General features: G+C 40.5%; 1 protein-coding gene across 3 annotated transcripts; it reads left to right on the forward strand.

Moving 5' to 3' along the window:
- Positions 1 to 129: 129 nt before the first annotated feature.
- pms1 (PMS1 homolog 1, mismatch repair system component) lies at positions 130 to 24,153 on the forward strand. Of its 3 annotated transcripts, none has more exons than XM_037789869.1 (13): positions 130 to 223; positions 1,339 to 1,482; positions 2,145 to 2,327; positions 3,680 to 3,782; positions 4,254 to 4,417; positions 10,143 to 10,259; positions 16,477 to 16,599; positions 16,740 to 16,886; positions 17,056 to 17,882; positions 20,570 to 21,037; positions 21,217 to 21,347; positions 23,589 to 23,749; positions 23,852 to 24,153. In XM_037789869.1, exons 2-13 carry the CDS (start codon positions 1,351 to 1,353, stop codon positions 24,050 to 24,052), a joined length of 2,757 nt encoding a protein of 918 aa, XP_037645797.1. In that variant the 5' UTR covers positions 130 to 223; positions 1,339 to 1,350; the 3' UTR covers positions 24,053 to 24,153. The 3 variants fall into 3 exon arrangements, with proteins under 3 accessions (XP_037645797.1, XP_037645799.1, XP_037645798.1); XM_037789871.1 differs by having other exon boundaries at positions 21,220 to 21,347; XM_037789870.1 differs by having other exon boundaries at positions 181 to 299.
- The last annotated feature ends 943 nt before the right edge of the window (positions 24,154 to 25,096 follow it).

The following is a 25,096-nucleotide window of genomic DNA, read 5'->3' on the forward strand; positions in this document are numbered from 1 at the left end:
TCCTACCAAAAGATAGGTCTCTAAGTAGCCTTATAAAATGTTGTGCCTTTTAGCCCTCACTCAGGGTATATGTTTTGAGTCTTCCGGAACCCTCCCTCGTGTCAGTTTTAACCAATTAGCGTCTAGTGAAGGGGGCGGGAATACGTCATTTCCGCCGTGTGGCTCATGTGTCTGTTGTTTATGAAAGATTCAACTGAGGCGGCAGTCAAAAGGACTCGTCCAAGTTAGTATTTAACCACATTATTTAGCTATTTATTCATGTTAATGTTATGCTTTATATGAGTTTGTAATGTCTACACGTAAGTTTTACACGAAACTGGGTTTTTAAATGTAAGAGAACGAGTCTAAAGCAGCTCAGATACACTGCAGAGCAGTTCAGTTAGCTCATGTTAACCTTATAGTGAAGTTCAATCCAGTGTTACTGGTACTGCAACTGGAAATGAATAATCAATTATCTGTAATGGAATATATTTCTGTAAATTAAAGTTACAGTGTTAACGCTGTACCATCAATGACCTGGCTTTTGACAGGTCATGGTAACTGGAAGCTCCTATTTGTAAAATTAAAATACTATTTTTATAGTCTTTATAGTTTATTGTAGTATTTATCAACTGTACTATTTATAGATTTTAAGGGCTGAGAGAGAGCCAGGGTGAAATGCATTTCATTGCACTTCACTGTACACTGTACTTTTAAATGCATATGACAAATAAACCTGAATTTGAAACTTGAAACTAGTTAACAGCAATACATCAGTATTGTTTTGCCTTAAAGAATCCTTGTGAAACCAGAAATCTAGACTTGCATCTCTGTTTTAATCAAGATCAAGCTTGCTAATTAATGCAAATGGACAATGAGACACATTTGTTTGCCTCACATCATGTTTTTAGGCTTTAGTTTGAAGCATTGTCAATTTTTTAGTCACAAGTGTGCTGCGAATGCTAAAAATCCACCTGCCTCCTGTATTGTTGTCAACATTACAGGCGTGCACTCATGCCCATGCCTTTATTTTATTAGAAATTAATGAAACTGGTCTAGCATTTCTTTGGTGTTTGGGTAAGTCCATTGGACCAATCTGAAAACATTACCAACAGCCATGTGCAGTGTTAAATTGCTTTTTCTTATCAATGTATGTACTGTACATATAGCTCTAAGTAGCAGACACAAACGTGTTTAGATGTGTTTCCTTCCATTTTATGCGATCATTTCTACAGTGAAATTCTGTTTCATGGAAATCTTGAGTATTTTTCAAAGTTTGCTCCACTCCTATGTCACGTTGTTGTTATGACTCAACAACACTCAGAAGTACCAAACTAAAACCAGACTTTTCTTCAACAGGCACCTCAAATCATGAAGCAGCTGCCTCCAGATACTGTGCGGCTGCTGTCCAGTTCCCAGGTCATCACCTCTGTGCTGAACGTCGTGAAAGAATTGATGGAAAACTCCCTGGATGCCGGGGCTTCAAGCATTGACGTTAAACTGGTACGGTGTCTAAATGACAGAATTTGAAACAAGGAGAAATGCACTTTTGCAAATATGATTGAGTGACTAGTAAATGATGAATTATAAGTGGAATTGTCTATAGGAGGATTTGTCTCAATAGAGGTAAAAACAATATGGTTAGCATTAGTAGGCTTTAGTCATAAAGGTGATGATGCCTACTATATTCACGAGTATATTTATTTTTTGCATGTCAGGACTTTGTAACTATATTAAAGGAACAATATGTAATATACAATCAATATATATTATATTAATATTGATTCATGTTTGATCAACGCTGCCTAGTTTGACTGTTTGATCAGAGTTTGCGAGTGATTGACAGCTGCCTCCATTGAATGAACAGCCAATAGGAACGCTCTCACTCTGAAATGACCTGTGATTGGCCAAAGTCTCCCGCCACGGGCTAGTTTTTTGCAGGTGCAGAAGTCTCATTTTCTCCCTGAACACTTGAATTACAATATGCTGAAAGGTTATTATGGAATTTTTTCCCAATGATGCCAAAAACATTCTGCCTACTGCCACTTTAATGCAGAATAACTATATATACTGTATATATATTTTTACATCGTTACAGCTCACAGTTTGATTCCCCCTTCATTTGCACAGACAGTCTTACAGTATTATTGAATTTCACATTGCAGGAGAACTACGGTTTGGACCGGATAGAAGTGCGTGATAATGGCCATGGAATCAAAGCTGTAGATACTCCTGTGATGGCCGTGACACATTTCACGTCAAAGATCTGTAGCCACGACGACCTGGAGCAACTGGAGACATACGGCTTCAGAGGAGAGGCACTTGGCTCCATCTGTGCCGTGGCTGAGGTGAGAAGTATTTAACAACTGTGTGTTACTGAATTACGATCAGATCAAAAGAAAAAAAGGCAAATGGGACAGAATTATTAGAAATTATACATATTCAGGGTTCCCACGCATCCTGGAAAAAAAAAAAACTGGAAAACAGTTGACCAATTTTCCATTCATTGAAAATGAATAGAAAATCTGAAAAATATCCTGGAAAATGTTGTGTTGTCCTGGAATTTGTTTTCAACATTTTCCTATTTTCTTTTAGCTGAGAATGAAGTCCTAGGCTATCCATCAGAGCTCCCCTAAATGGATAACATTATGTGCATTCCAATACCCGTACTATTTAGTATCCCAGACAAAGATTTAGTATGTCCCGATACATAGTATGTCAAATGCAGTGTGCCAAAAATACCAGGATGTCCTACTACATCTGGTCACATTTTGCAGTATGCAAGCCAGCAAGCTTTTCTAGCTATTCTGACCCACAATCCTCTGCACAGCAGATATATGAGCAAGAGGGTCAAAGTTAAAGGCGCAATATTATGAGGAAGTAGTTTGTCCCAATTGTATGCATACTGCATTCAACAGTACGTACTTTGTAAGGGCAGCTGCAGTATGTACTAAAATTAAAACGAAAAAAGATGCAATTTGGTCACGTCACATTGCATTATTCTAAGATCAATTTGTCATAACTTCTAAGCACGTAAGGGATGATTTCATAGAGAATTTATAGCCATTTATTACACGGCTGTGTTGAATACTCGATTGTGATTAGTCAATCACAGCGTTCTAGACTGCTGCTATGTATAACAGACTGTTGCTATGGATGTAGCTCTGATGTCGGACTCTGGTGGACCATTTTGTGTCAAATTATTGATTTCTGAAGTAAGTAGCCGTGTAATAAGCGGGATAATGTACAACTAGCGGGTCATTGTTGTGAAATAAACCCCTTCAGGGCGATGCAAGATCTGTCACCTGCATCTCCCTGCTGGGTTTTATTTCACAACAATGACCCGCTCGCTGTACATTATCCCTTACAGACTGCACATCTTTTAAATCAGACTTACACAGAAAGGAAGATATTAGTGTATCGCATGATTCCAGTCTGTCGTACCAGATAGATCATCACTGAAAATGTCCTGGAAAATTATCTCTAGAAAAGAGTGGGAACCCTATAGTTGATCTATAAATTGTATACATGCACTGGACTCATAACAAACTTCATGAAACAATTTTCACTCATGGACACATTTTTAATATAGTACAGATAGCACGACTATTTCAGGAATGAAATATACATTCTGGTTTATTTCAGCATATAAACTGGGATGGTTGGCAACTTGATGTTTTATTCTACTCTTCTCTTTAAGGTGGCTGTCATCACGAAGACAGAGGAGGATGACATCAGCACCCAGTACATGCTTAACTTCACAGGGGAGATTGTTTCTCAGAAGCCGTCTCACTTAGGTCAAGGCAAGGCACCAATACTTGAATCACTCTTGTAGTGAGCAACAAAACTCAAAGGACTGCTTTATAAGTGGAACTTTGAAGTTGTAGTCACAGATAGAGAAACTCTTTTTTCATACTGCTTAACTGACAGATTTAGACACCAATTTGCATAATGTTTGACTCCACTACCAGTCACATTATTTCCTGTACTAGGAATATGAAGTTACTCATTTATTCCATGATTGGATTATACAGTTTATTAACAACTTGTAAAAAAAAAAACAGTAGAATGGCATACATAAGTCTTAAAGGGATCCCGTAAAATTCTTCATGATACAGGTAATATTGGTGTTTATTGTGAAAAGTTTCAGAATAACACACACTTTGAGCAGTGTCTAGTTAGATCTAGTCTACCTGATTCCTCTAGCCTTGTTGCAGGAAAAGTAAATTGTATGTCAAAAGCCGTTGCACACCTTCGCTCTTTGTGTTTTACAGGCACAACAGTGAGTGTACTGAAGCTTTTCAAGACTCTCCCAGTGAGACGGCAATACTATTCCTCGACCAAGAAGTGCAAGGAGGAACTGAAGAAAACTCAGGACCTGCTGTTAGCCTACGCCATTATAAAACCTGACTTGAGGCTCACACTCATTCACAATAAGGTCAGTAACGGCTCCTCCCTTTTCAGATAAAGAAAACAGAACTATTCTGACAACTTTCACTGGTGACTAATCTGAAATTAATGCCAGATGTAACTGGCAGCTTTCTGTCAGCAGCATACAAATATATGCATAATATATATTATTTACAATCAACAATGGTGATTGAGGACATTTTAAATGTAGGCAAAGTTTAAATGACTATAAAACCTGTTTTATTTTATTTTTTCACCAGCCACTCGCCAAGCAGTCAAAAAATGTGTCTTTTAAAGTGATATGAAACTCAAAACTGAGTTTCATGTCAGTAACAATAGAGTTTTTACCGTGGAAAAAACATATCAAAATGTCTTTAGAGTAGTTTCAAACCAATCCTGCAGCATAAATGACATCTTAGCTTTCGATCTGCATAATCAGTGTGTTTCAAACAGTCATCATCTCCTCAAAATATGACTAAATACACTGCTTTGTCACGCTATTGTCCTTCCAAAAGCCACGCTGGTAGCTGTGTCTTTGATCGGAGCGTAGAGATGGACAGCAGTAGGGGATTATGCTTCAGGAGAGGTGGGAGAAGTTTTCTGAGGACATTTCAGTGCTTCTTGTCTGCAGTAAAAACTTGTCACCTTTGGAATCCGCTGTAACGGACAAGCTGAAAAAAGCACAAGTCAATCTGCTGTTCTCTATGCAGTATGAAATTGCAAACTTTGAATAGTCGTCGTAGTGAGGTGTATTATACTGAGCCAATGGGGAAAAGAACACATTGATGTTTAAATGGTAAGGATGTCTGTCCTGAAAAGTGGTTTTAAAGGAATACTTCACCCACAAAATGTCCATTTGTATATCAATTACTCACCCTGTGTTACCTTGAATTCTTAAAAAAAAGTTTTTACTCGCATGACTCCACGATGAACAAAGAATCAAAAAATGGCAAAAAAAAGGCTTGATGATTTGAAGAAAATGGGAGCCGCGTTTAACAAAAGCAAAACAATATCAAAACATCCGTTGTCTCATTTATTCAGCCGTATGCTCACTACTTCCCAAACACATGCATCTTCTTTAAAACCTTACTATTTAAAACACTTTGAACTCGTACGGACGAGCAGTAGGCCTGTGCAAGCGTGAGACTGTTTATGCGGAAGTGTTTTGAATAGTACTGTTCTATCAAAGATGCATGTATTTGGGAAGTACTGAGCATACGGCTGGATAAAAGAGACATGGACTATGCTGCACGAGTTGTGTTTTGCTGTTAAACGCGGCCCCCATTTACTTCAATTCATCAAGACTTTTCTCTGATCTTTGATTCTTCATTCACCGTGGAGACATGGTGAGTAACTGATATACAAATGGTCATTTTGTGGGTGAAGTATTCCTTTAAATCTGTGCTCCTCCAGGTTCAGCAACCACTAGATGTCCTCATTAGTCTTCAAATGACTGTCCCAACATCACTGGCTCCAATCGCCCTCAGTTTTTGTTAATATGCCATGTATTAACAGTATAGTGTTATACGTGTGGCAAACTTAAATGGCGACATTGACAATGTGTAAAAGCGTTGAGAACCCATGTGACATTACATACTATAAGATTATTGATATTAGGAATATATAGGAAAGTCATTTAGATCTTAGAGGGGAAAAAGAGGTTCATTGGTCCTCAACATTTTGATACGGCTGCTACTACTACTACTACTATTATATCTGGAGCTACTATTAATAATAATACATGATATTTATAAAGCACACCTTCTAAAAAATAGTTGCTTCCAGCAAAATAATGTATAAAGACAACAACAATACTAAAGTGCAAGGAGTAACTATTAACTGTACATGAAATAAAAATGGTCTGCATAGGAAAAATTAAGATTTAGTGCATTTTTTGTCTTTTTTGCATTTGTATTCATCAGTTTATTTAACATATGACTCAGGTTAACAATTATATTGAACCAAAAGATAGTTTGTATCCATTGGCATTCAATAAATGAAAAAACAACAACATACAAACAGTAACAACAACGAGACAAATGGAAAGAGTGTAAAAATACAAAATGCCTAGATAATCCCACTTCGTCACTCATTTGATAATGTGAAATATTACAAAAAAGTCAATTGTCTTCTCAGCTTACAGCCGTAAGGTGCGCACGGCTTCCTTTGACAGTAAAGTTTACTTTCCTTTGAAAGAAAAGGTGTTCGTGCCTCTCTAAAGATTCCATGTCAAACGTGTAAAAGCTCTTAAACAGAAAGTTACAAAAGGATATTCAGGAGCTTGTCAGGTAAATTATTAATCAAACACCTTCTTGCAGACAGTAATTGTCTCCAGCCTCCTGTTGTTTCGTTGTCAGTGCTAATGCGAGTCAGTGAGCTATGAAATCGTTACGTGTGATGGAAAATATTTATTTGGCTTGTAGAAGCACTTCAGAAACACACAAAGCTTTTATCGAGCCTAGTGAGGGCAGACTGACTAACCCGATAGAAAGAGGCTTCTATACAGGTTAGTGATATAAAAACCTGTCAGCAATTACGCACAACAAGAAAAACAAAGAACAATGAATTCCAAATTCTGTTGCAAAAAAATCAAGATGTACTCTGAAACTTTGCAGTAGATAATGATGACCCTACACAAGAGTCTAAATCTACAATGCATTGTCTTAAACAAGTGGTTCTCAAAGTGTGTGGCGCGCCCCCCTAGTGGGGGCAGAGGCATGATAGATGGGGCGGGCACAGGTGGGGAAAATGTGCCGTACCTTGCCGCGGAATAAATGTTTTGACGTCTGAATCTTTTTCACGGTGGAACAGTAAATACATCGGCTATGGCGATGGTGTTCATTTTGTAGATTTACAGAATAGACAGATATTTGACCGGGACAAAAAGAAAAACAGACGAGGCTTTGGAGACATACAAGGCAACATGCTCAGCTGACGGTAATCAAAAGAAAATATGACGGAGTAGGGCTGCACCGAGTTGTTTGAAGCTTTATTCACATTGACATTCAAATTATGATTATTAATAAATGGTAGGGCTGTCAATTGATTAAAATATTTAATCACAATTAATCATGATTGTCCATAGTTAATTGCGATTAATCACAAATTAATCGCACATTTTTTATCTGTTCAAAATGTACCTTAAAGGGAGATTTGTCAAGTATTTAATACTCTTATCAACATGGGAGTGGGCAAATATATTGCTTTATGCAAATGTATGTATATATTTTTTACTGGATATCAATTAACAACACAAAACAATGACAAATATTGTGCAGAAACCCTCACAGGTACTGTATTTAGCGTAAAAAATATGCTCAAATCATAACATGGCAAACTGCAGCCCAACAGGCAACAACAGCTGTCAGTGTGTCAGTGTACTGACTTGACTATGACTTGCCCCAAACTGCATGTGATTATCATAAAGTGGGCATGTCTGTAAAGGGGAGACTCGTGGGTACCCATAGAACCCATTTTCATTCACATATCTTGAGGTCAGAGGTCAAGGGACCCCTTTGAAAATGGCCATGACAATTTTTCCTCGCCAAAATTTTGCGTAATTTTGGAGCGTTATTTAACCTCCTTCTCGATAAGTTAGTACAACATGGTTGATACCAATTGATTCCCTATGTTGTCTAGTTTCCTATGATGCCGGTATCTTCACTCTAGCTTTAAAACTGAGCCCGCTACAACCTAAAAATCGCAAGTTGCGTTAATACGTTAAAGAAATTAGTGGCGCTAAAACGAATTTGTGTTAACTTTGACAGCCTTAGTAAATGGTAAATAGACTTGCTAGTCTTCCGACCACTCAAAGCGCTTTACACTACATGTGAGCATTCACACACATTCGTACACTGATGGCAGAGGCTGCCATGCAAGGTGCCAACCTGCCCATCAGGATCTAATCTAAACACTCATTCACACACCGATGGCTCAGCCTTCGGGAGCAATTTGGGGTTCAGTATCTTGCTCAAGGACACTTCAACATGTGGAGAAACAGCCGACCTTCCGATTAGTGGGCGACCCGCTCTACCTCTGAGCCACAGCCACCTTAGGGAAACATTACCTTCCACCTTCTCTTCCCCCCTCTCTCTCAAACACACACACTCAGAGCAAGCGATGAGGCGCTCAGTCCGTCTATGTAATTGCCTCAGTCCTCAGTTCAAAAGCCTAAACTTATTGAACAAAGGTAGATAATAAGTATTCTGATTCAGTCCATATTTGTTGGTGTTTAGCCTTTCAAAAACAAAATTTTCACTGCGGTCAAAAACTGTTTACTCTCCCACACGCACCTGGAACAGCACCATAAATTACATTTATGTAACCACAATAACACAAAATCTGTGTGTATTTTATGTCTAAAAACTCTGGCAGTATGAGACCCATACAGTTAAACTGAAGGGTGCAAATTGCTAAAAAGTGTTGCTCTTGAGGAGTATTTCTTAATGTCTATTAGCAAATGGAAACAGTCAAATCACTACTTGATCGTTGGGTGAGGTAGTTGACAATAGAAGCTTAACTAAATATAACCAACGCACATACCAAACCAATACATCATATTCCACAATGTCCAATTTTATTGACTTAATTATTAGAATATTTTTATACCAGTTGTGTTTGCTGACTTTTTTTCACCCGTCCCCTGGGTTGCAGGCGTTTTTGGTGTGCACAATAAAACAAAAAAAAGCCAGTTAATTTGAGTTGTTCCATTTTATAACATTAGATAAGCAGTCGAATTATTTAGCAATTAGACATTTCCATCCCGTATGCCCTTTCCACACCACAGCTAAGCGTAACTGTCAGGTGCTCCAAACACAAATATGGCTGACTGTGAACTCTGATTTGGCTGATTATGACGCCTGAGTAAGTCTGCTGAACACAGCTGCGAACTTAACCCCAGATTCGGTTTCAGGCTGCAGCCAGTTTGTACACAGAAGTGTATGGGTGGCGTGTGGGTCACGGAGGGGGCCACACGACCACCATATAACTTTCATAGAAATCAGTGTTGAGGTGGTCAGAGGAAAGTAGTGAACCCAATCAGCACTCGGTTGCCCCTATCCTTTATCTCCAACTCTGCTATTCGGCCTGTGTCGTGTTTCACAGCTTCTTCAAGAACTGTTTACAGGAGTGATCCATTTACATGGGCCAAATTGCGTATTTAATAGCCGAGACATGCCCTGCAGAGTGCGTGCTTTGTGAAATCAACACCCGGGAAATATATTCACTGGTGGACACAAACTACAAGCTCACTTATGGGTGTCAACATATTTTGCACCTAAAATAATTTCTGATCTGACATAATTCCATAATGATATAAGTTAATTATTAGGAAAATAATTATGACCTTTTAAATGTACCATCATTTGTTGACATTTTGTGTCACCGGGCCCTGAACAAAATTAGTATAAACTAAATTTTTTTGAGACAGTGTTTGGGTTTTGAAGTTTAAATAATGCCACCAGTTCTTGTTGATTTTAAATAATTATTTTTAGTGTTTCAAAAGCCCATTGATTTTGACTTTAGCAAATCCATATCTTTTATGTTCCCTGCTCTGAATTTGGACGTAGACTGCTAAGGCTACGTTTGGTTGGTTTTAGTCCATCTCTTGCTGAATCTCTTGACAGAAACAAAATTGTATGAACTCCAGATATGTTGGCTGCTTCGTGGCCCGGTTACTATCTTGACACGTGTTTATACGGTGTGATTTGCCTGATGTGGACTCATGGAATTTGACTTGTGTCATATTGTTGCAGGTGGTGGTATGGCAGAAGGCCAAGGTGGCCGATCACAGAAGTGCCCTCCTTGCTACACTGGGGTCCAGCGCCGTTTCCAACCTGCTCCCTTGCCATCATCACCAAGAGCAACCAGAGGTTAGTTAAGGGGAAATATGCAGAGATGACCGAGCAATGGAGCAAATAAAGTTTGCACCAGTTTTCTTTTGTTTTTCATAACATTGCTGTATGTATGTGCATTAGTAAAAAAAGATTAGATAAGTCAGTTTGATATCAAAATATAGCCCATTTTAGACACAAAGGCAACTCGAAGTGCTAAACATAAGCATAAACATACGAAACAAATAACAGAAAATAAGAAAATTCATTAAAGAGAAAAAAACCAGTAGAAATATGGTAGATTAAAGGATTTAAAACGTGCAGAAGTATAAGAATGTAACATCTTTAAATTTGGGTGGCTGTGGCTCAGAGATAGAGCAGGTCGCCCTACAATCGGAAGGTCGGCGGTTCGATCCCCAGCTCCTCAAGTCCACATGTCGAAGTGTCCTTGAGCAAGATATTTAACCACCAATTGCTCCCGAAGGCTGTGCCATCAGTACGTGAATGAGTATTTAGATGAGATCCTGATGGGCAGGTTGGCACTTTGCGTGGTAGCCTCTGCCATCAGTGTATGAATGTGTGTGTGAATGGGTGAATGCTGACATGTCGTGTAAAGCGCTTTCAGTGGTCAGAAGACTTGAAAGGCGCTATGTACAGTAAATGCAAGTATATTTACCATTTAAATGACCTCGGGAAATGCAGTGTCAAACAGAAAAGTTTTAAACCCCGATTTAAAAGAACAAAGGGTTAGTGCAAACCTTAAGTGTTCTGGAAGTTTATTCCAGATCTGCGGAGCAGAAACTGAAAGCTGCTTCTGTGTGTTTGGTTGTGACCCTGTGGACGGTGAGCAAGTCTGTCCCAGTAACAGAGCAGCATATCACAAATATATTTTTGCCCCAAACCATTCAGTGCTTTGTGCGTCAATAATAATATTTTGAAATCAATTATTTGATTAATAGGAAGCCAGTGCAAAGCGCTGAGAATCGGGGTGATGTGTTCCACTTGGTTTTAGTGAGGACTCGGGCAGCAGAGTTCTGAATCGGCTGCAGTTGTCTACAGAGACCTGTTACACTGTTACCATAATTAAAGCTGCAGTGGGTAGAAATGGAGCAAATATTTAGTTATTTTCATAAAACAGTAACTATATCCTGACAGTAGTGCATGAGACAGGTAATCTGAAAAAAAAGCATGTGCCTCTGTGTCCTCCGGTGCTCCTAATGGCATCTGCAAGATTTCACAGACTGGAGGAAAACAACCAGTCAGAGCTCCGACCAAATGGTCAAACTAGGCAGCGCTGATCAAATATGAATCAATATTATATTACCTAATGCCTATTTCTCGCCTCAAATGTTTTCAGAAACATCTTGTAGTGTACTGTTTAGCTGTAAAATGAGAAAGTTTGTTACCCGGCAGCCGTATTGAGACCAGTTGAGGAAATATCAAGCACCGCCCACCAGCCGTAGCACAGCCAATAGGAACACTCTCTCTCTGAAATGACCTGTGATTGGCCAAAGTCTCCTGTCCGGGCTGGATTTTTTTACAGCCTGAAATCAGAGCCATGAGGAGGTGCAGAAGTCTATTTTTCTCTCAGAAAACTTGAATTACAATATGTTGAAGGGTTATTATGGAATGTTGTTGCCCAATGATGCCAAAAATATTCTGCCTACTGCACATTTAAGTCTACTTAAAATAAAGCCATGAACAAGTTTCTCTGAGTCTTGCTGAGACATAAGTCTTGCTAAGGTGGTTGTATTTTTAAGGTGGTACTTGGTTGATTTTGTAATATTGTTGATGTGGGTTTTTTTAATTTTTAGTCCAGAACTACGCCAAGATTTCTGACATGATTTGAAGTCTTAAACATCAGGGCTTCGAGATGAGCACCGACATTCGTTCGTTCCTTTTTGGCCCCAAAAATAATTGTTTCAGTGTTCATTGTTTCGACATTTATCCTTATTTAATCGGCACATCCAACCACTGCACTTATTCAGTGACTTTATTAGTCCATAATCATCTGGGTTTATTGTTATGTAAATATGTGTGTCATCCCTATAATCAAGGTTGAATATTATATTGTTTTCCAAGATGTGAGCTAGTTGGAGCATAGAGATGTTGAATCGAGATGGACCAAGAATGGAACCTTGGGGAACTCTGCATGTCGTTGCTGTTTGTTCAGATTTGTAGGGACCAAGTGACACAAAATAGTCGGTATCCTGCAGATAGGATTTAAACCAGTTAACGGCTGTGCCAGAGAGTCCCACCAAGTCCATTAATAATGTTATGGTCAGCTGTGTCAAATGTTATGTCGTCACTCACAATCCAGATAGCAGGAGAACAATTATTTGAGCTGATGAGAAACAGCTTTTTCTTTGAATTTACCCAGAAATGGCAGGTTTGATATGGGCCTATAATTCTGCCTGATTGAGGTGTCTAAATTGTTCCTTTTTATAAGAGGCTTGATCACTGCTGTTTTTAGTGTTTTGGGGAAATGACCTGAGAGGAGGGAGGCATTGACTATTTCCAGGAGGTCTGATGCCGTGCAATCACGGGACGAATATCAAGGCAGCAGAAGGAAGAACTTCAACGTAACACAATCTCCTCCAGGGTGTTACGGCTGATGGGATCAAATTGTGTCACGCAGATAGAATTGGTTTTAAGAGGAAGCATGGATGACATGGATCCTTTACCTGATACAGAGGCACTGACAGCTTGTTGGATTCTTTGAATTTTGTTGTCTGTAAAGAAGGAGGTAAAGTTGTTGAATGATTTGGTAGAGAGGAGTTTAGGGGCTACTGATATGGGGGGGGGCTTAGTCAGCCTGTCAACAGTTGTAAATAAGGCATGTGCGTTATTACCATTTTTGGTTATGATATCAGAGAAAAACAGATTGACTTGAACTTCTTAGTTATGAGTGCAAAGACATCTCATCAATCTCATAGTGAAATTTGATTTTCGCCATTTGCGTTCAGCTTTTCGACATTCTCTTTTCTTGAAGCTTCATCAGTGAGGCATTTCTCCATGGTGCTTTTTTAACAGATAACTTTGACCTTAGCAGGGGCGAGAGCATCAATAAGATTTGTGATTGTAGAGCAGCCAGGAGTGGAGGAGAAATCCTGAGTGAGCAATTTGCTGGTGTTTTCAGTGATATCGTTTTGTGATTATCTCCGTTTGTACCCTAGTGCAGACACTAATATTCATTTCAAAGGAGACACAAATGTGATCGGATTGAACAACATCAGTAACCACAACGCTAGAAATATTGAGACCCTTTTGTGACAACTAGGTCAAGAGTGTGACTTTCTTTTTGTGTGTGGGCTCTGTCACATGCTGGTTTAGTCCATAGCTGTCCAGAATGCAAGATGATTCCACAGCACTACTGTCCTGGGGGTTGTCAACACGGATGATGAAATCACCGGCCATAAGTATACAGTCAAAGTCATTGCAGATAATCGACAGTAGTTCAGTTAAACCAGCAGTAAGCGGAATATTTTTGGCATCATTGGGCAAAAAATCCATAATAACCTTTCAGCATATTGTAATTCAAGTGTTCTGAGAGAAAACTAGACTTCTGCACCTCCTCATGGCTCTGTTTTCAGGCTTTAGAAAATTTAGCCCGTGAGGGATGACTTTGGCCAATCACAGGTCATTTCAGAGAGAGAGCGTTCCTATTGGCTGTTCATTCAACGTAAGCAGCTGTCAATCACTCGCAAACTCCGATCAAACGGTCAAACTAGGCAGCGCTGATCAAATATGAATCAATATTCTGTTACTGTAATGCCTATTTCTCTCCTCAAATGAATATTGATTCATTTTTGATCAGCGCTGCCTAGTTTGACCGTTTGATCGGAGTTGGTGAGTGACTGACAGCTGCTCAGAGACGGCAAGGCTCCAGCTTGGCTCTGATTGGTTGTTTTCCTCCGATCTGTGAAGTCTTGCAGATGCCATTAGCAGGACACAGAGGCACATGATTTTTTTCAGATTACCTGTCTCATGTACTACTGTCAGGATATAGTGACCGTTTTATAAAAATAACTTTTTGTTAATCATATTTGCTCCATTTCTACCCACTGCTGCTTTAAGTCAAGTCTTTATATAAGTCAAGGGATTTAACTAAAGAGCCAGGTATTTCAAAAGAAGCAAATCTTTGCATTGTTATTTCCTTTGATATAGTTAACCCTGCCTGACTGTCACATGGACCGTTGCTCAGCTGGGCAAAGTCACCTTAGTTTGAACATTGTAACAAAGAGTGTCGTGAATGTGAAGAGACTACATGGAGTGCATTGCTCTCTGACGGATGAGCGTCACCGGCACATAGCACGGCTGAGCTGGCACAGAGCCGCACGCTACCCCCCTCCCACCTCCTCGTGTACACAACTTGCACTCTTTGCTCTCATACTGTGGCTCCCATGCCCCTTTGCTCTTCATTGTGGGGGCATTGTGGTAGTTCATCTTCATTAGACACACACTTGCCCCCTTAAAAAAGCTCATGGTCGACAAGAAATTAATAAAAATGATATGTCATTTAGTCTAATTTTCAGTCAACAATAAAATTAAATGACGTGGTTGAAATGTAATTGTACTTATTTCAGGATTGATCCTGAAGTCAGTGTCTTTGACATTGTGTGACACTAATGCGAACAACTTAATAAGAAAAGAACTTGGAAACAAGTTTGAAATAAGTTGATTTGCATTGGAAATAAATGCTGATGACTCAGTGTCTGATTTCTTTTACGTGCTTTAAAAAGGTCTAATCATAACTGTCATTATTCCATTAATTGCCTGGTTAAGATGGATACGTTTTGCAGAGCAAATGAGAGCATGCACGTTATACTTGACCGTGAGCTAATAACCTCATCATGAACGCCTGGTCTGAAGCCAGCGAATGTGGTCAGTTGGTGGCGGGCCAACTGTTCCCTTGCCCTTTTCTCTTGAGTTCTTTCCTGATGAAGAGGGAGTGATTTTTCTGTTAGCTAAGCTTTGCTGTGCGGATCGTAATTGAATTATTTTCGAGCGGTAACTTTCTGCTTGGTCACGGTAGGTGTCATGTGGCTCGTACCTGCTGCCAGGCCGCCAGCTAATCTAGTCTGACAGATATGGAGCAGCCCTTTTCACCCTGTTTCTCTCTCCTTTTCCTCTTTGTTGTTGTTATTTTGCTGCTGCACTTTGGTGCCCGGTTATGAGAACGACCTTTCACCTTTTCCTCTTACTCCCTGTAGCAATTTTCTCCTCTTTGTCCCCAACACCAAAGCTTAGTGATCAAGGGGAACCAGGTTGACAATCTCACTGGGGCCTCGCTCCGGGAGAGTTGTAAGAGCTGTTCCTCTGCAGAACAAAATGTGACACTCGCTTTTGGCAGCATGACTACACATAGCCGCGGCCCTTTGGGGCCAGAGGTGCCATTCGTGCTCTCATAAAGTGACCCTAATGAGCAGAAATAGAGAGAAGCACATGTGCCCCGACCTGAAACAGCAGTTCGTTTATTAACTTCATTGGCGTGCGTTGCTGCTAATAATGAGCCCGAGGCCATGTGGGGAGAAAAAAAAAGCAAAGCTATGCTGCTTGCAATCTGTAGAACATTAATAGCTTTCCATAATTTCTTACTAGCTTACATTAATAATGGAGTTTTAAGTGTAATTGTTCAGTTTTACGTTGAGTCATCAATTTGAGCTCATGGGAACTGCCTCTGGCATGATTCTAGGTGAAAGGTGATCATGTACGACATGTTCATAGTGGAGCCTGCGTGTCGAGAGGAACCAGCACACTCGGGCGTCTCACTGCCTGTCTCTTGATTGTTTCCAAACTTACTATGAAAAGAAGTTTGATATTTAGACATCCTAAAATGTAAAGGAGTAGATGAGTGTAGTGAACTTGTTAAGGAATGTAGCTTTGCTACTTGTCCTCATTATGCCGTGACAGTGTATGTACAGCGTATGTACGGTATGCTTCGACCGATGCCGAGCGCCTGTTTGCTTGCGCACAACAAGAATTAATGACTTCATTCCCAGCTGTGCTGTCAGTGGAATGGATCGACCGGGCCGTCCTCATTGAAAATGTAATGATGGTAAAGTTTATGTAACGTCCAGGTGTGCTGGAAATGTTTGCGAAAGCAAGAACTCATTTCCGAAACGTCCTTGTCAAATTCAGCCCTGTATTACAACCATTATTTATTATGTAGTGTCATATTTTTACCTTCTTGTATTTTTTCTCTTTACTTTGCGCCTGTCTGTTTAATATTATCATTGCTTTATATTTTATTCAGATTGTTTTGGATGGCTTTTTTCCAAAGCCTGGAGCGGATTACTCTTCTACCAGCTCATCTAACCCTGACAAAACCTTTATATTTGTCAACAACCGGCCTGTCCACCAAAAAGATGTCATGAAGGTACTAAAGTCATCTTGGATAACTCAGTACAACACAATTCATACTGCACAATGAATATTTTTTTTGTATCTAATACCATTCTTTTACTTCATGTTCACCTGTAAACTTGATCCTGGTTGGATTGTGTGATCGATCGTCAGTTGCTGCGTCAACACTACACTGCTCAGTATCCGGATGACTCAGCCCGAAACCGTTACCCCACCGTCATGCTTAAAATTACAGTTCCACCATCCTCAGTCGACGTCAACCTGACACCGGACAAGACCCAGGTTCTTCTTCATAACAAGGTAGCTATGAAATTCAGTATATTCGGATAGAATGTGGTCAGACGTCATGTCAGTCATGATCCAGCCTTGCTCTTCATTGAGGGAATAAATCAAAACCATAGCCTTACAGATGAGAATGGAAATTCAATTCTGTTTTTTTTTTACTGTCTGTGATCTGTCTGAAATGTAGGAGGCAGTGCTGACTGCAGTAGACGCACTGCTGGTTTCTCTCTATGGCTATCGGTCCAACGTTGACCCCCCAGCTGAGAAGCAGCTCGACCGTGAGACGTCCCCCACACCGCCTAGTCCTTTGCAGACTGATGCTTCCCAACCGGACAATGAACAAAGTGTAGAGAGGGATAACAGTCTCCCCAACCACCACTTCAAAAATGGACCTAAACACGGTGACACAGCTCCGTCAGCAGCAATAAGCACCGATGCTTCACTGGCCCGCCCGACCTCAAATGGCAGCTCTTCATCCTCCGTAGCAGAGGACTGGATTGTCAACCAGATCCCAGCTGGTCTTGAGTCTACCTTTTCTCTCTATGACGATGAAGCGGCTCAGAGCTGCACCCAGACAGCAGATTCAGCAAGCAAGTCCCCTGAAAGACTCGAGGACAACGCCATGTCAGGTGCTGCAGACACAACCAAAGACCAGATATCAGCTGAAGACTGGAGCCGGGGGACGGCTTTGACCGACCCCGTATCACGAGAACCCCTGCAGCCCGTCAAAGTCCATCAACCCTCAAAGAACAATCCTTGTGACTCGGATGAGAACGAGAGTCAGAGCAGCTCGAACAAAAAGCTGTTCAACGCCATAACAGAGAAGCGGGCCGCTCTGACGGCCTACGACCTGATCAGCAACCGCGCCATGAGGGCACCGCTGTCTCCCGCCGCTCTGTTCGAGAAGGAGGCCAGAGTAGAGGTCCTCAGGGAGAAGCCTACAGCCAGCCTGCAGGATATCAGCGTCACCGTTCACGAGAGGTGGAAAAATCTGAGGGAGGAAGACCGTAAGAAGTAAGTTTCCAGACCTTCACCTTTCCAGGCAGTTGTTTCCATTTCTTGTTATTTGCAAGAGCAGAGCGAGGGGGGAAAGTCTGACCTGTCATTTGCATGTGTAAAGCCTAGTCTGGAAATTTTGTTGATATGAGCTGTGTTTCTAATTTCCAGCGTCTAATGGGGGCTTAGGTAGATGACATTTTCCGCAGTACAAGGTATCATTATTGGTGAAAATGGTGAAAGTATGCCATCTATCCAGAGAATTCACATGTCTCACATTTGTGGCAGATTTTGTCGAGCATTTATTCAATAATAAACCCACTGAAATTGTCTAATTTCCCATACCTACAATAGTCTCTACTAAACAGAGGCATTCATAGAGGCACTATGACAAGATTTATAAGATGAACTAATACTTCCCTTTGTATACAGTCTATGATATGTCTTGATTTCTAAATAGAAACCACTACACAGTTTAACATCTAAATGTCCTGTTTCCAGATTCTGGTTCCAGTCTCTTTGTTCATTTAAAAAAATCTCACCTACACTTACTTCACAAGTTGTTTGAGGAGTGACACATAGTTGGCTAGTCAAGAACAGATTTGGCACCAAACAGATGGAGGTAATGAGTGTTTGTGTTTGACCCTCGCTCCCTCAGAGTCAAAGGATTTACATTAATGAAGGTGAGACAGGGATTGAAGTTATTTGAAAAACAAATAAACAAAATTATAAAAACGTGGTGATCAGATAAATGTGCATTTTGGTAGAACAGTGTATCATTATCCAGGATCAAGATGTGCATTTGCTTCTGACTCAAGTCTGAGATTTAAAGCTGCAGTGGGTAGAAATGGAGCAAATATGATTTAAAAAAGTTATTTTTTATGAAACTGTCACTATGTCCTGACAGTAGTGCATTAGACAGGTAATCTGAAAAAAATCATGTGCCTCTGTGTCCTCCGATTTCACAGACCAGAGGAAAACAACCAATCAGAGCTGATCTGGAGCCTTGCCGTCTCTGAGCAGCTGTCAATCACTCGCGAACTCCGAACAAACAGTCAAACTGGGCAGCACTGATCAAATATGAATCAATATTCTGTTACTGTAATGCCTATTTCTCAACAGCCGGAGCACAGCCAATAGGAACGCTCTCTCTCTGAAATGAGCTGTGATTGATCAAAGTCTCCCGTCACAGACTAGATATTTTAAAGCCTGAAAACAGAGCCATGAGGAGGTGCAGAAGTCTAGTTTTCTCTCAGAACACTTGGATTATAATATGCTGAAAAGGTTATTATGGAATTTTTGCCCAATGATGCAAAACAATATACTGCCTACTGCCACTTTACGTACACAAAACATTTAGAAAATGGTGCTAATAGCAGGTCAGAGGGCACAGCACAGCGCACAGGCCATGAGCAACTCTTAAGTTTTGCGATTGATTGTATCAAAACCAATTAAGAAATAGGAAGAGAGGTGAAACTTTTCACACAGTCGTTATTAGTAACTTGTAGAATGGTCCAGATGAACGGACATGTCAGTGAAAGAAAGTACAAACTGTGCTACCTACTGATCTCTATCCACTGAGCTACTCAGCAAGTCGCATCATGGAATAACACCATTATACTGCGCTGAAGGCGCTTCAACCCAATTATGTTAGATTACTGCATACCAATTTAAAGTAATTGCAAAGTTGGAAAATGTGCATCAGCAGTAGTTGGGGCCTTATATAAGGTATGGAAGAGCGTATGGAAAAAGACATCTGTTAGGAATCCTGCCTTGCCGCACTGCTGTCTTAAACATGAAATAAGATGTGGCAAGGACTTGGCTCCTTTCACCGCCACTGTTTAGTGGCACACCACTTCTAGGAATTACACTTGCACAAGTTCACGTAACAGGTTCTCTGAATAATGGGGTGCTGAAGTGTAAGCTCTAATGCTTAACATGTGAAGATCTATGGAAACACGAGTTGGCAAACTGCTTTGTAGACAAGAACAGATGGCAGCTCAGCAGCTGTGCTACACAGAGGAAATTAAACGTGCAAGTGAGGAATGAACATCATGTTGTACTGAAGAAGACTTGAAACTAGAGATTGAGACCATAAACTCATGTTTACAATGTTTACGGAGTTAATAAATCAAGTGAGAAGTAGGCTCATTTTCTCATAGACTTCTATACAATCAGACTTCTTTTTGCTACCAGGGGAGTCGCCTCCTGCTTATAAAGAATGCAAGTTTAAGGCACTTCCACATTGGCTTGCTGGTTGTAAAGGGGTGATCCAGCAATTAAGTATTGCACTTCCATAAAGTTGGGGGGCTGACAATCGACAGGTTAAATTAAGAATCGAAGCAGCAGGGTGTGCATTCGAAAGAATTGCATGTCATTTCAAATTCGTTCAAACTTAAACCCTATTAAATCCTAAGACTTTGTATCAAGCTCCGAAAAAATGGCTTTTTGTTAGAAATGTCATGTTTTTCTCTCAGACTTTGGAGAGTTCCCTTCGGAGCCACAAGGGACATTTTACAACTGTTTTCGCAGATTGAGTCGTACTCCTTGTGACGAGTAAACTGAGCGTCATGTGTAAAATTGGTGGAGCGCCCCTTTAATTTAGCTTAGTTTTAATGTAGGCGCTGCTTGTGCGTGCTGGGATGACAACTTGGAATAGATTTCAAAGAGGGTTGTCACTACTAACTCTTGGTTGAACTCTGCAGGTATGAGGAGAAGGCAAAAAAACACCTGGAACACCACGACCAAAGGACCAAGCTGGCCTCTGCTGAAGGCCCCAGAGAGACGAACGTGAACACCCTAAAGGGCCACGCACAGGGCCACAAACGCAAGGCCCCACTGTCCAACCAGCAGCTGCTGGACGAGCTCTTCTTCGCACAGCCCCAAAAGAAGATGAAGAACCCCGCACCTAAGCCTTCGCAGCCCCTCCCCTGCAGCGTAGCTGCCCTTCGGCTGCAGCTTCAGCGCCTTTCATCCCAGAGCAGCGCAGTGCCACGGGGCCTCCGTCTTGTAAACCGGCTGGCCTCTCAGAGCGCCTGGGTCATTTTATATGGTCAGAGGCTCATGTTGTTAAACCCATTTCGAGTGGAGGAGGCCTTGCTGTTTAAGAGACTCCTAGAGAATAATATACTTCCAGCAGTGAATCTGCAGAACCCTATACAGTTAACAGATGGGTAACGTATCACTCACTTCTCACCAACAAAATGCCAAAGCTGTGGAAAACTGCACACTCATCCGATTTCTTTGCATACAGCATATGTTCGACACTATTTTTAAGACAAACAAATTCTAATCCTTGGTTTCGATTAAGGTTTTTTAATGTCTGAAACATCGGCTTGTGTCTCTTTTCTAGAAGTTTAGGAGGAGCTGAATATACGGAGGCTTTGTGCAACATGGAGAAACAAAGCCCTGAGCTGGACGGGGGGGCCCTCTTCTCTGATCCCAGGCTTGTGGCTAATGGGTTTAAAATCAAACTCACTCCAGGTACATTGTAAATAAAAGTCAGAATGCTGTTGTACGAGGCGGTCTAATATGATTGAACATTAATTTGCCAATGTGTCCTTCTGAACCTAATTACAAAATAGTACTTATAGTAGTACTAGCAATAGTACTAGTCCTTAACAGTCCTTAAACAGTTTACAACACTCCCAATCAATCAGAAAACAAGCCTTTCTTCTCTTTTTAAGTCACGCTGTTTTTAAAGGTCTCATGGATCATCTAGTTTTATTTAACAAATGTTGGAGCCATTTGCCATCATTTAATGTCATAGTTCACCAGTCACCAGTAGAAATGTCAAACGCACAGTCCCCAGTAACTGGATTACTAGGCAATTATTTCTGACTTAATATTCCTTCAACAAATTTGTCCATCGTGAAAAACAATGAATGATAAAATAGAGAAGTTGCAACTCATGAGGACCAAAACAACCTAGTATGTTGTTTTTTTTGTAATTAAAAGCATTTTTTTCTTTTATAATGAATCATAAGTGTAATAATAAGTGGTACATTATGGCAACTTAATCATACAGTATATTATGTACATTGACCACAGCGTTTTTATTAGCACACATGTACGAGGAGTAAAGTTATGTAACAAGTTATCTTTGAACTAAGCACATATTTTACACACTAAGAAATGAGTCCTATTAAAGCTGCAGTGGATAGAAATGGAGCAAATATGATATAAAAAAAAATATTTTTATGAAAAAGGTCACTATATCCTGACAGTAGTGTAGGAGACAGGTAATCTGAAAAAAAAATCAGGTGCCTCTGTGTCCTCTGGTGCTCCTAATGGCATCTGCAAGATTTCATAGACCGGAGGAAAGCAACCAATCAGAGCTGAGCTGGAGCCTTGCCGTCTCTGAGCAGCTGTCAATCACTCGCAAACTCCGATCAAACGGTCAAACTAGGCAGCGCTGATCAAATATGAATCAATATTCTGTTAATGTAATGCCAAACACCACCCACCAGCCGGAGCACAGCCAATAGGAACACTCTCTCTCTGAAATGACCTGTGATTGGCCAAAGTGTCCCGTCACGGGCTAGATGTTTTAAAGCCTGAAAACAGAGCCATGAGGAGGTGCAGAAGTCTAGTTTTCTCTCAGAACACTTGAATTACAATATGCTGAAAGGTTATTATGGAGGTTTTGCCCAATGGTGCCAAAAACGTGTTGCCTACCGAAGCTTTAACCAATAATCTGTAAACTGTAAACAATGAGTTAGTGTAGTGCAGCTAGTGTAAGATATAATGCAAATAACTGATTAGAAAATCATGTATATACTTTAATAAATTAAGTCAAAAAGAAGAGTAATGTAAATTCTAAATATAACGTAAACATAAAACCAGAATAATTTCAATTAAACTAGTTTTTGTCAGCTTCTTCATCATCGTTGTTGTGACATTATTTCTCTGTCGGCTTGCAGAGGGTCTACAGTGTCCTGTGAGTGTTGGTTGTTTTTGTTGCTGGAATGGCTCACCTCAGTTGACATTGGCTCTCTGCCTGACAGAGTGGTCTCACAGTGGGTTCGTACCCCAGTGTGCAGGTGATGAGAATGGTTGCCCTTTAAGAAATTCAAGGAATTTTCATTTGGCACTGCCAGCCTCGGTGGGTGTGCATGGGACCGAAGGTAGCGGCACATATAAGATGGTTTCGTTGCACAATCTCTGCTGCGTACTTGATCCTTTTGTTAGGATTGTCTAAAATGTGTCATGTTGTTCATTTTCCAAAACGTGTGTACGGTGTGATTCTGCAGATACTGCCGTTTTAAAATAGATTTTAAAATAATAAAAAAACAGCAAATATCTGTATAAAGTTAATTATGCTGTTATTACTAGAAGTTAATTTGTTACTGTCAGTAATTTTTAATAGCAAATGTACTGGACACAACCAGCACAGGAATATTATGACTCTACTTCTCCAGGTTTTTTTCGTACCTTTCTGAGTTCATTTTGCATCCAAAGTCATGTATCAGAAAATATAAATTGTGCATGATTTGCAGTATTTCCTCATGAAATGAGAAGCTATCATTCTTCCACCCTACAAGACAACTTCCTTCCAGTCTGCTGGGGCTTCTATTAGTCATTTAACACTCCATTTGGCCCTTCGCTTGTTTGACTTGGTCCTCATTTCAGCCGTAAACCACAATATTTATTTATTATTCTTTCCTGGAGATAGTAGTAGCGTCTGGAGTATATTAATCCTTGTTTTCTGCTTGTTTTGGCCAGGCCTCCCGTCAGCCGAGAGACATCTGGAAGTGACAGCAATGGCAGACTGCGTGCCTTTCCTCGGTGTGGAGGACCTCAGGGAGATCCTGTCTGCAGTCCTTCACAGGAAGGCCAGGACCGTGCAAGAGTGCCGGCCACTTAAAGTCACAAACTACCTACAGGTAAAAAGATGCTATGAATTAATTATGAACAGCGGCATTACTGTAGATTTGTTTTTGTTTGTTTTATTATAAATATCTCAATTGGGACTTTTCCCCTCACAGGGTGAAGCAGTACGACTTGCTCGTCAGTTACCTACAAATTTATCCAGGGAAGATGTGGAGGAAACCGTCGTGCGGATGGATCAGCAGCTCGGTGAGAGCAACCAGACCTGCATCCATGGACGACCATTTCTCCAACACCTATCTGACATCCCTTCTACAGACCAGGAAGCTAAAGCTCTGCTGAAGTCTTTACAGCTGTAAGAAGTATCTATATCTATGGAACGGATGATTTCCTTTCTGATCAAATGATGTCCAACTTTGCTACAAACAAAACTTACAAATAAACTTATTTTTCCACATTTTGTGCTTTGGTCGTGAATGAAACTCATGCAAACATTGAACTGCTTATTTTCATTTTGTTCATTCAATTTCAAAATATATTACATAACATTTATTTTGACAGAATTTTTTTTTTTTTTTTTAAGTTATTTTTTGGGGGCATTTTTAGCATTTTATTGACAGGACAGTGGATAGAGTCTTGGAAAGGGGGGAGAGAGAGAGTGGATGCGGAAAGGGCCACAGGCCGGATTCGAACCCAGGCCACCGCGGTTAGGACTGAGCCTTGTTACATGGGCGCCAGCTCTACCAACTGAGCTAACCAGGCGCCCAAATCTATTTTAACAGAATTGCTGAAAACAAACTATTATGATCGCTCTGTGATCAAAAAAATAATCCCAGTTTAGAATGTGAAAGGGGTTAGCTGCGCTGTGGAAGGACGCAGGTTAGAATCCTTCGACTGGCTCAGAAAGTCTTGATGAGGAATGTAAACAGGTAATGTTCTCTTAGCATCTACTGTTGAATGGCTGTTTGAGCTATTCACTTAAAGGATAACTTTGGTATTTTCCAACCGGGACCCTATTTTTTACATGTTTTTGTGTCTAAGTGATGAATGGGGGACAACAATTTCTGAAACAGGTCCAGTATTAAGGGATAACGCTGCAGATGGCAACCGCGAAACGAGCTGCAAGGTCAGTGAGCAGCGTCAGTGTAACGTTTGGTGCAATCAAAGTTCTTGTTTTTGCCACTGACGGGCTAAGAACGTTATTACAAGTGTCTGACAACATTATGGAAAGGACCCTACAGAGTCTTGTTTATTGTGTCCAAGTCCAGCTCAAGGATGAATGAATAAATATGGGGCGGCCATTGAATTCAAAGACCTCATCCACATCGTGGTAATCATCTAAATATTTAGCCATGACATTGAAAATCCTTTAGATAACACTAAACTGCGCTTTCTGTACTCTA

The sequence above is a fragment of the Sebastes umbrosus genome, chromosome 13 (genome assembly GCF_015220745.1).
Source record: "Sebastes umbrosus isolate fSebUmb1 chromosome 13, fSebUmb1.pri, whole genome shotgun sequence".
Taxonomy (NCBI): Eukaryota; Metazoa; Chordata; class Actinopteri; order Perciformes; family Sebastidae; genus Sebastes; species Sebastes umbrosus.

Excerpts from the sequence above, each read along its gene's own strand:
- pms1 (XM_037789869.1), top strand. The coding sequence starts at position 1,351 with ATGAAGCAGCTGCCTCCAGATACTGTGCGGCTGCTGTCCAGTTCCCAG. Across the intron at positions 10,260-16,476 it reads ATCACCAAGAGCAACCAGAG|ATTGTTTTGGATGGCTTTTT; the intron begins GTTAGTTAAGGG and ends TATTTTATTCAG. Across the intron at positions 23,750-23,851 it reads AAGTCACAAACTACCTACAG|GGTGAAGCAGTACGACTTGC; the intron begins GTAAAAAGATGC and ends TTCCCCTCACAG.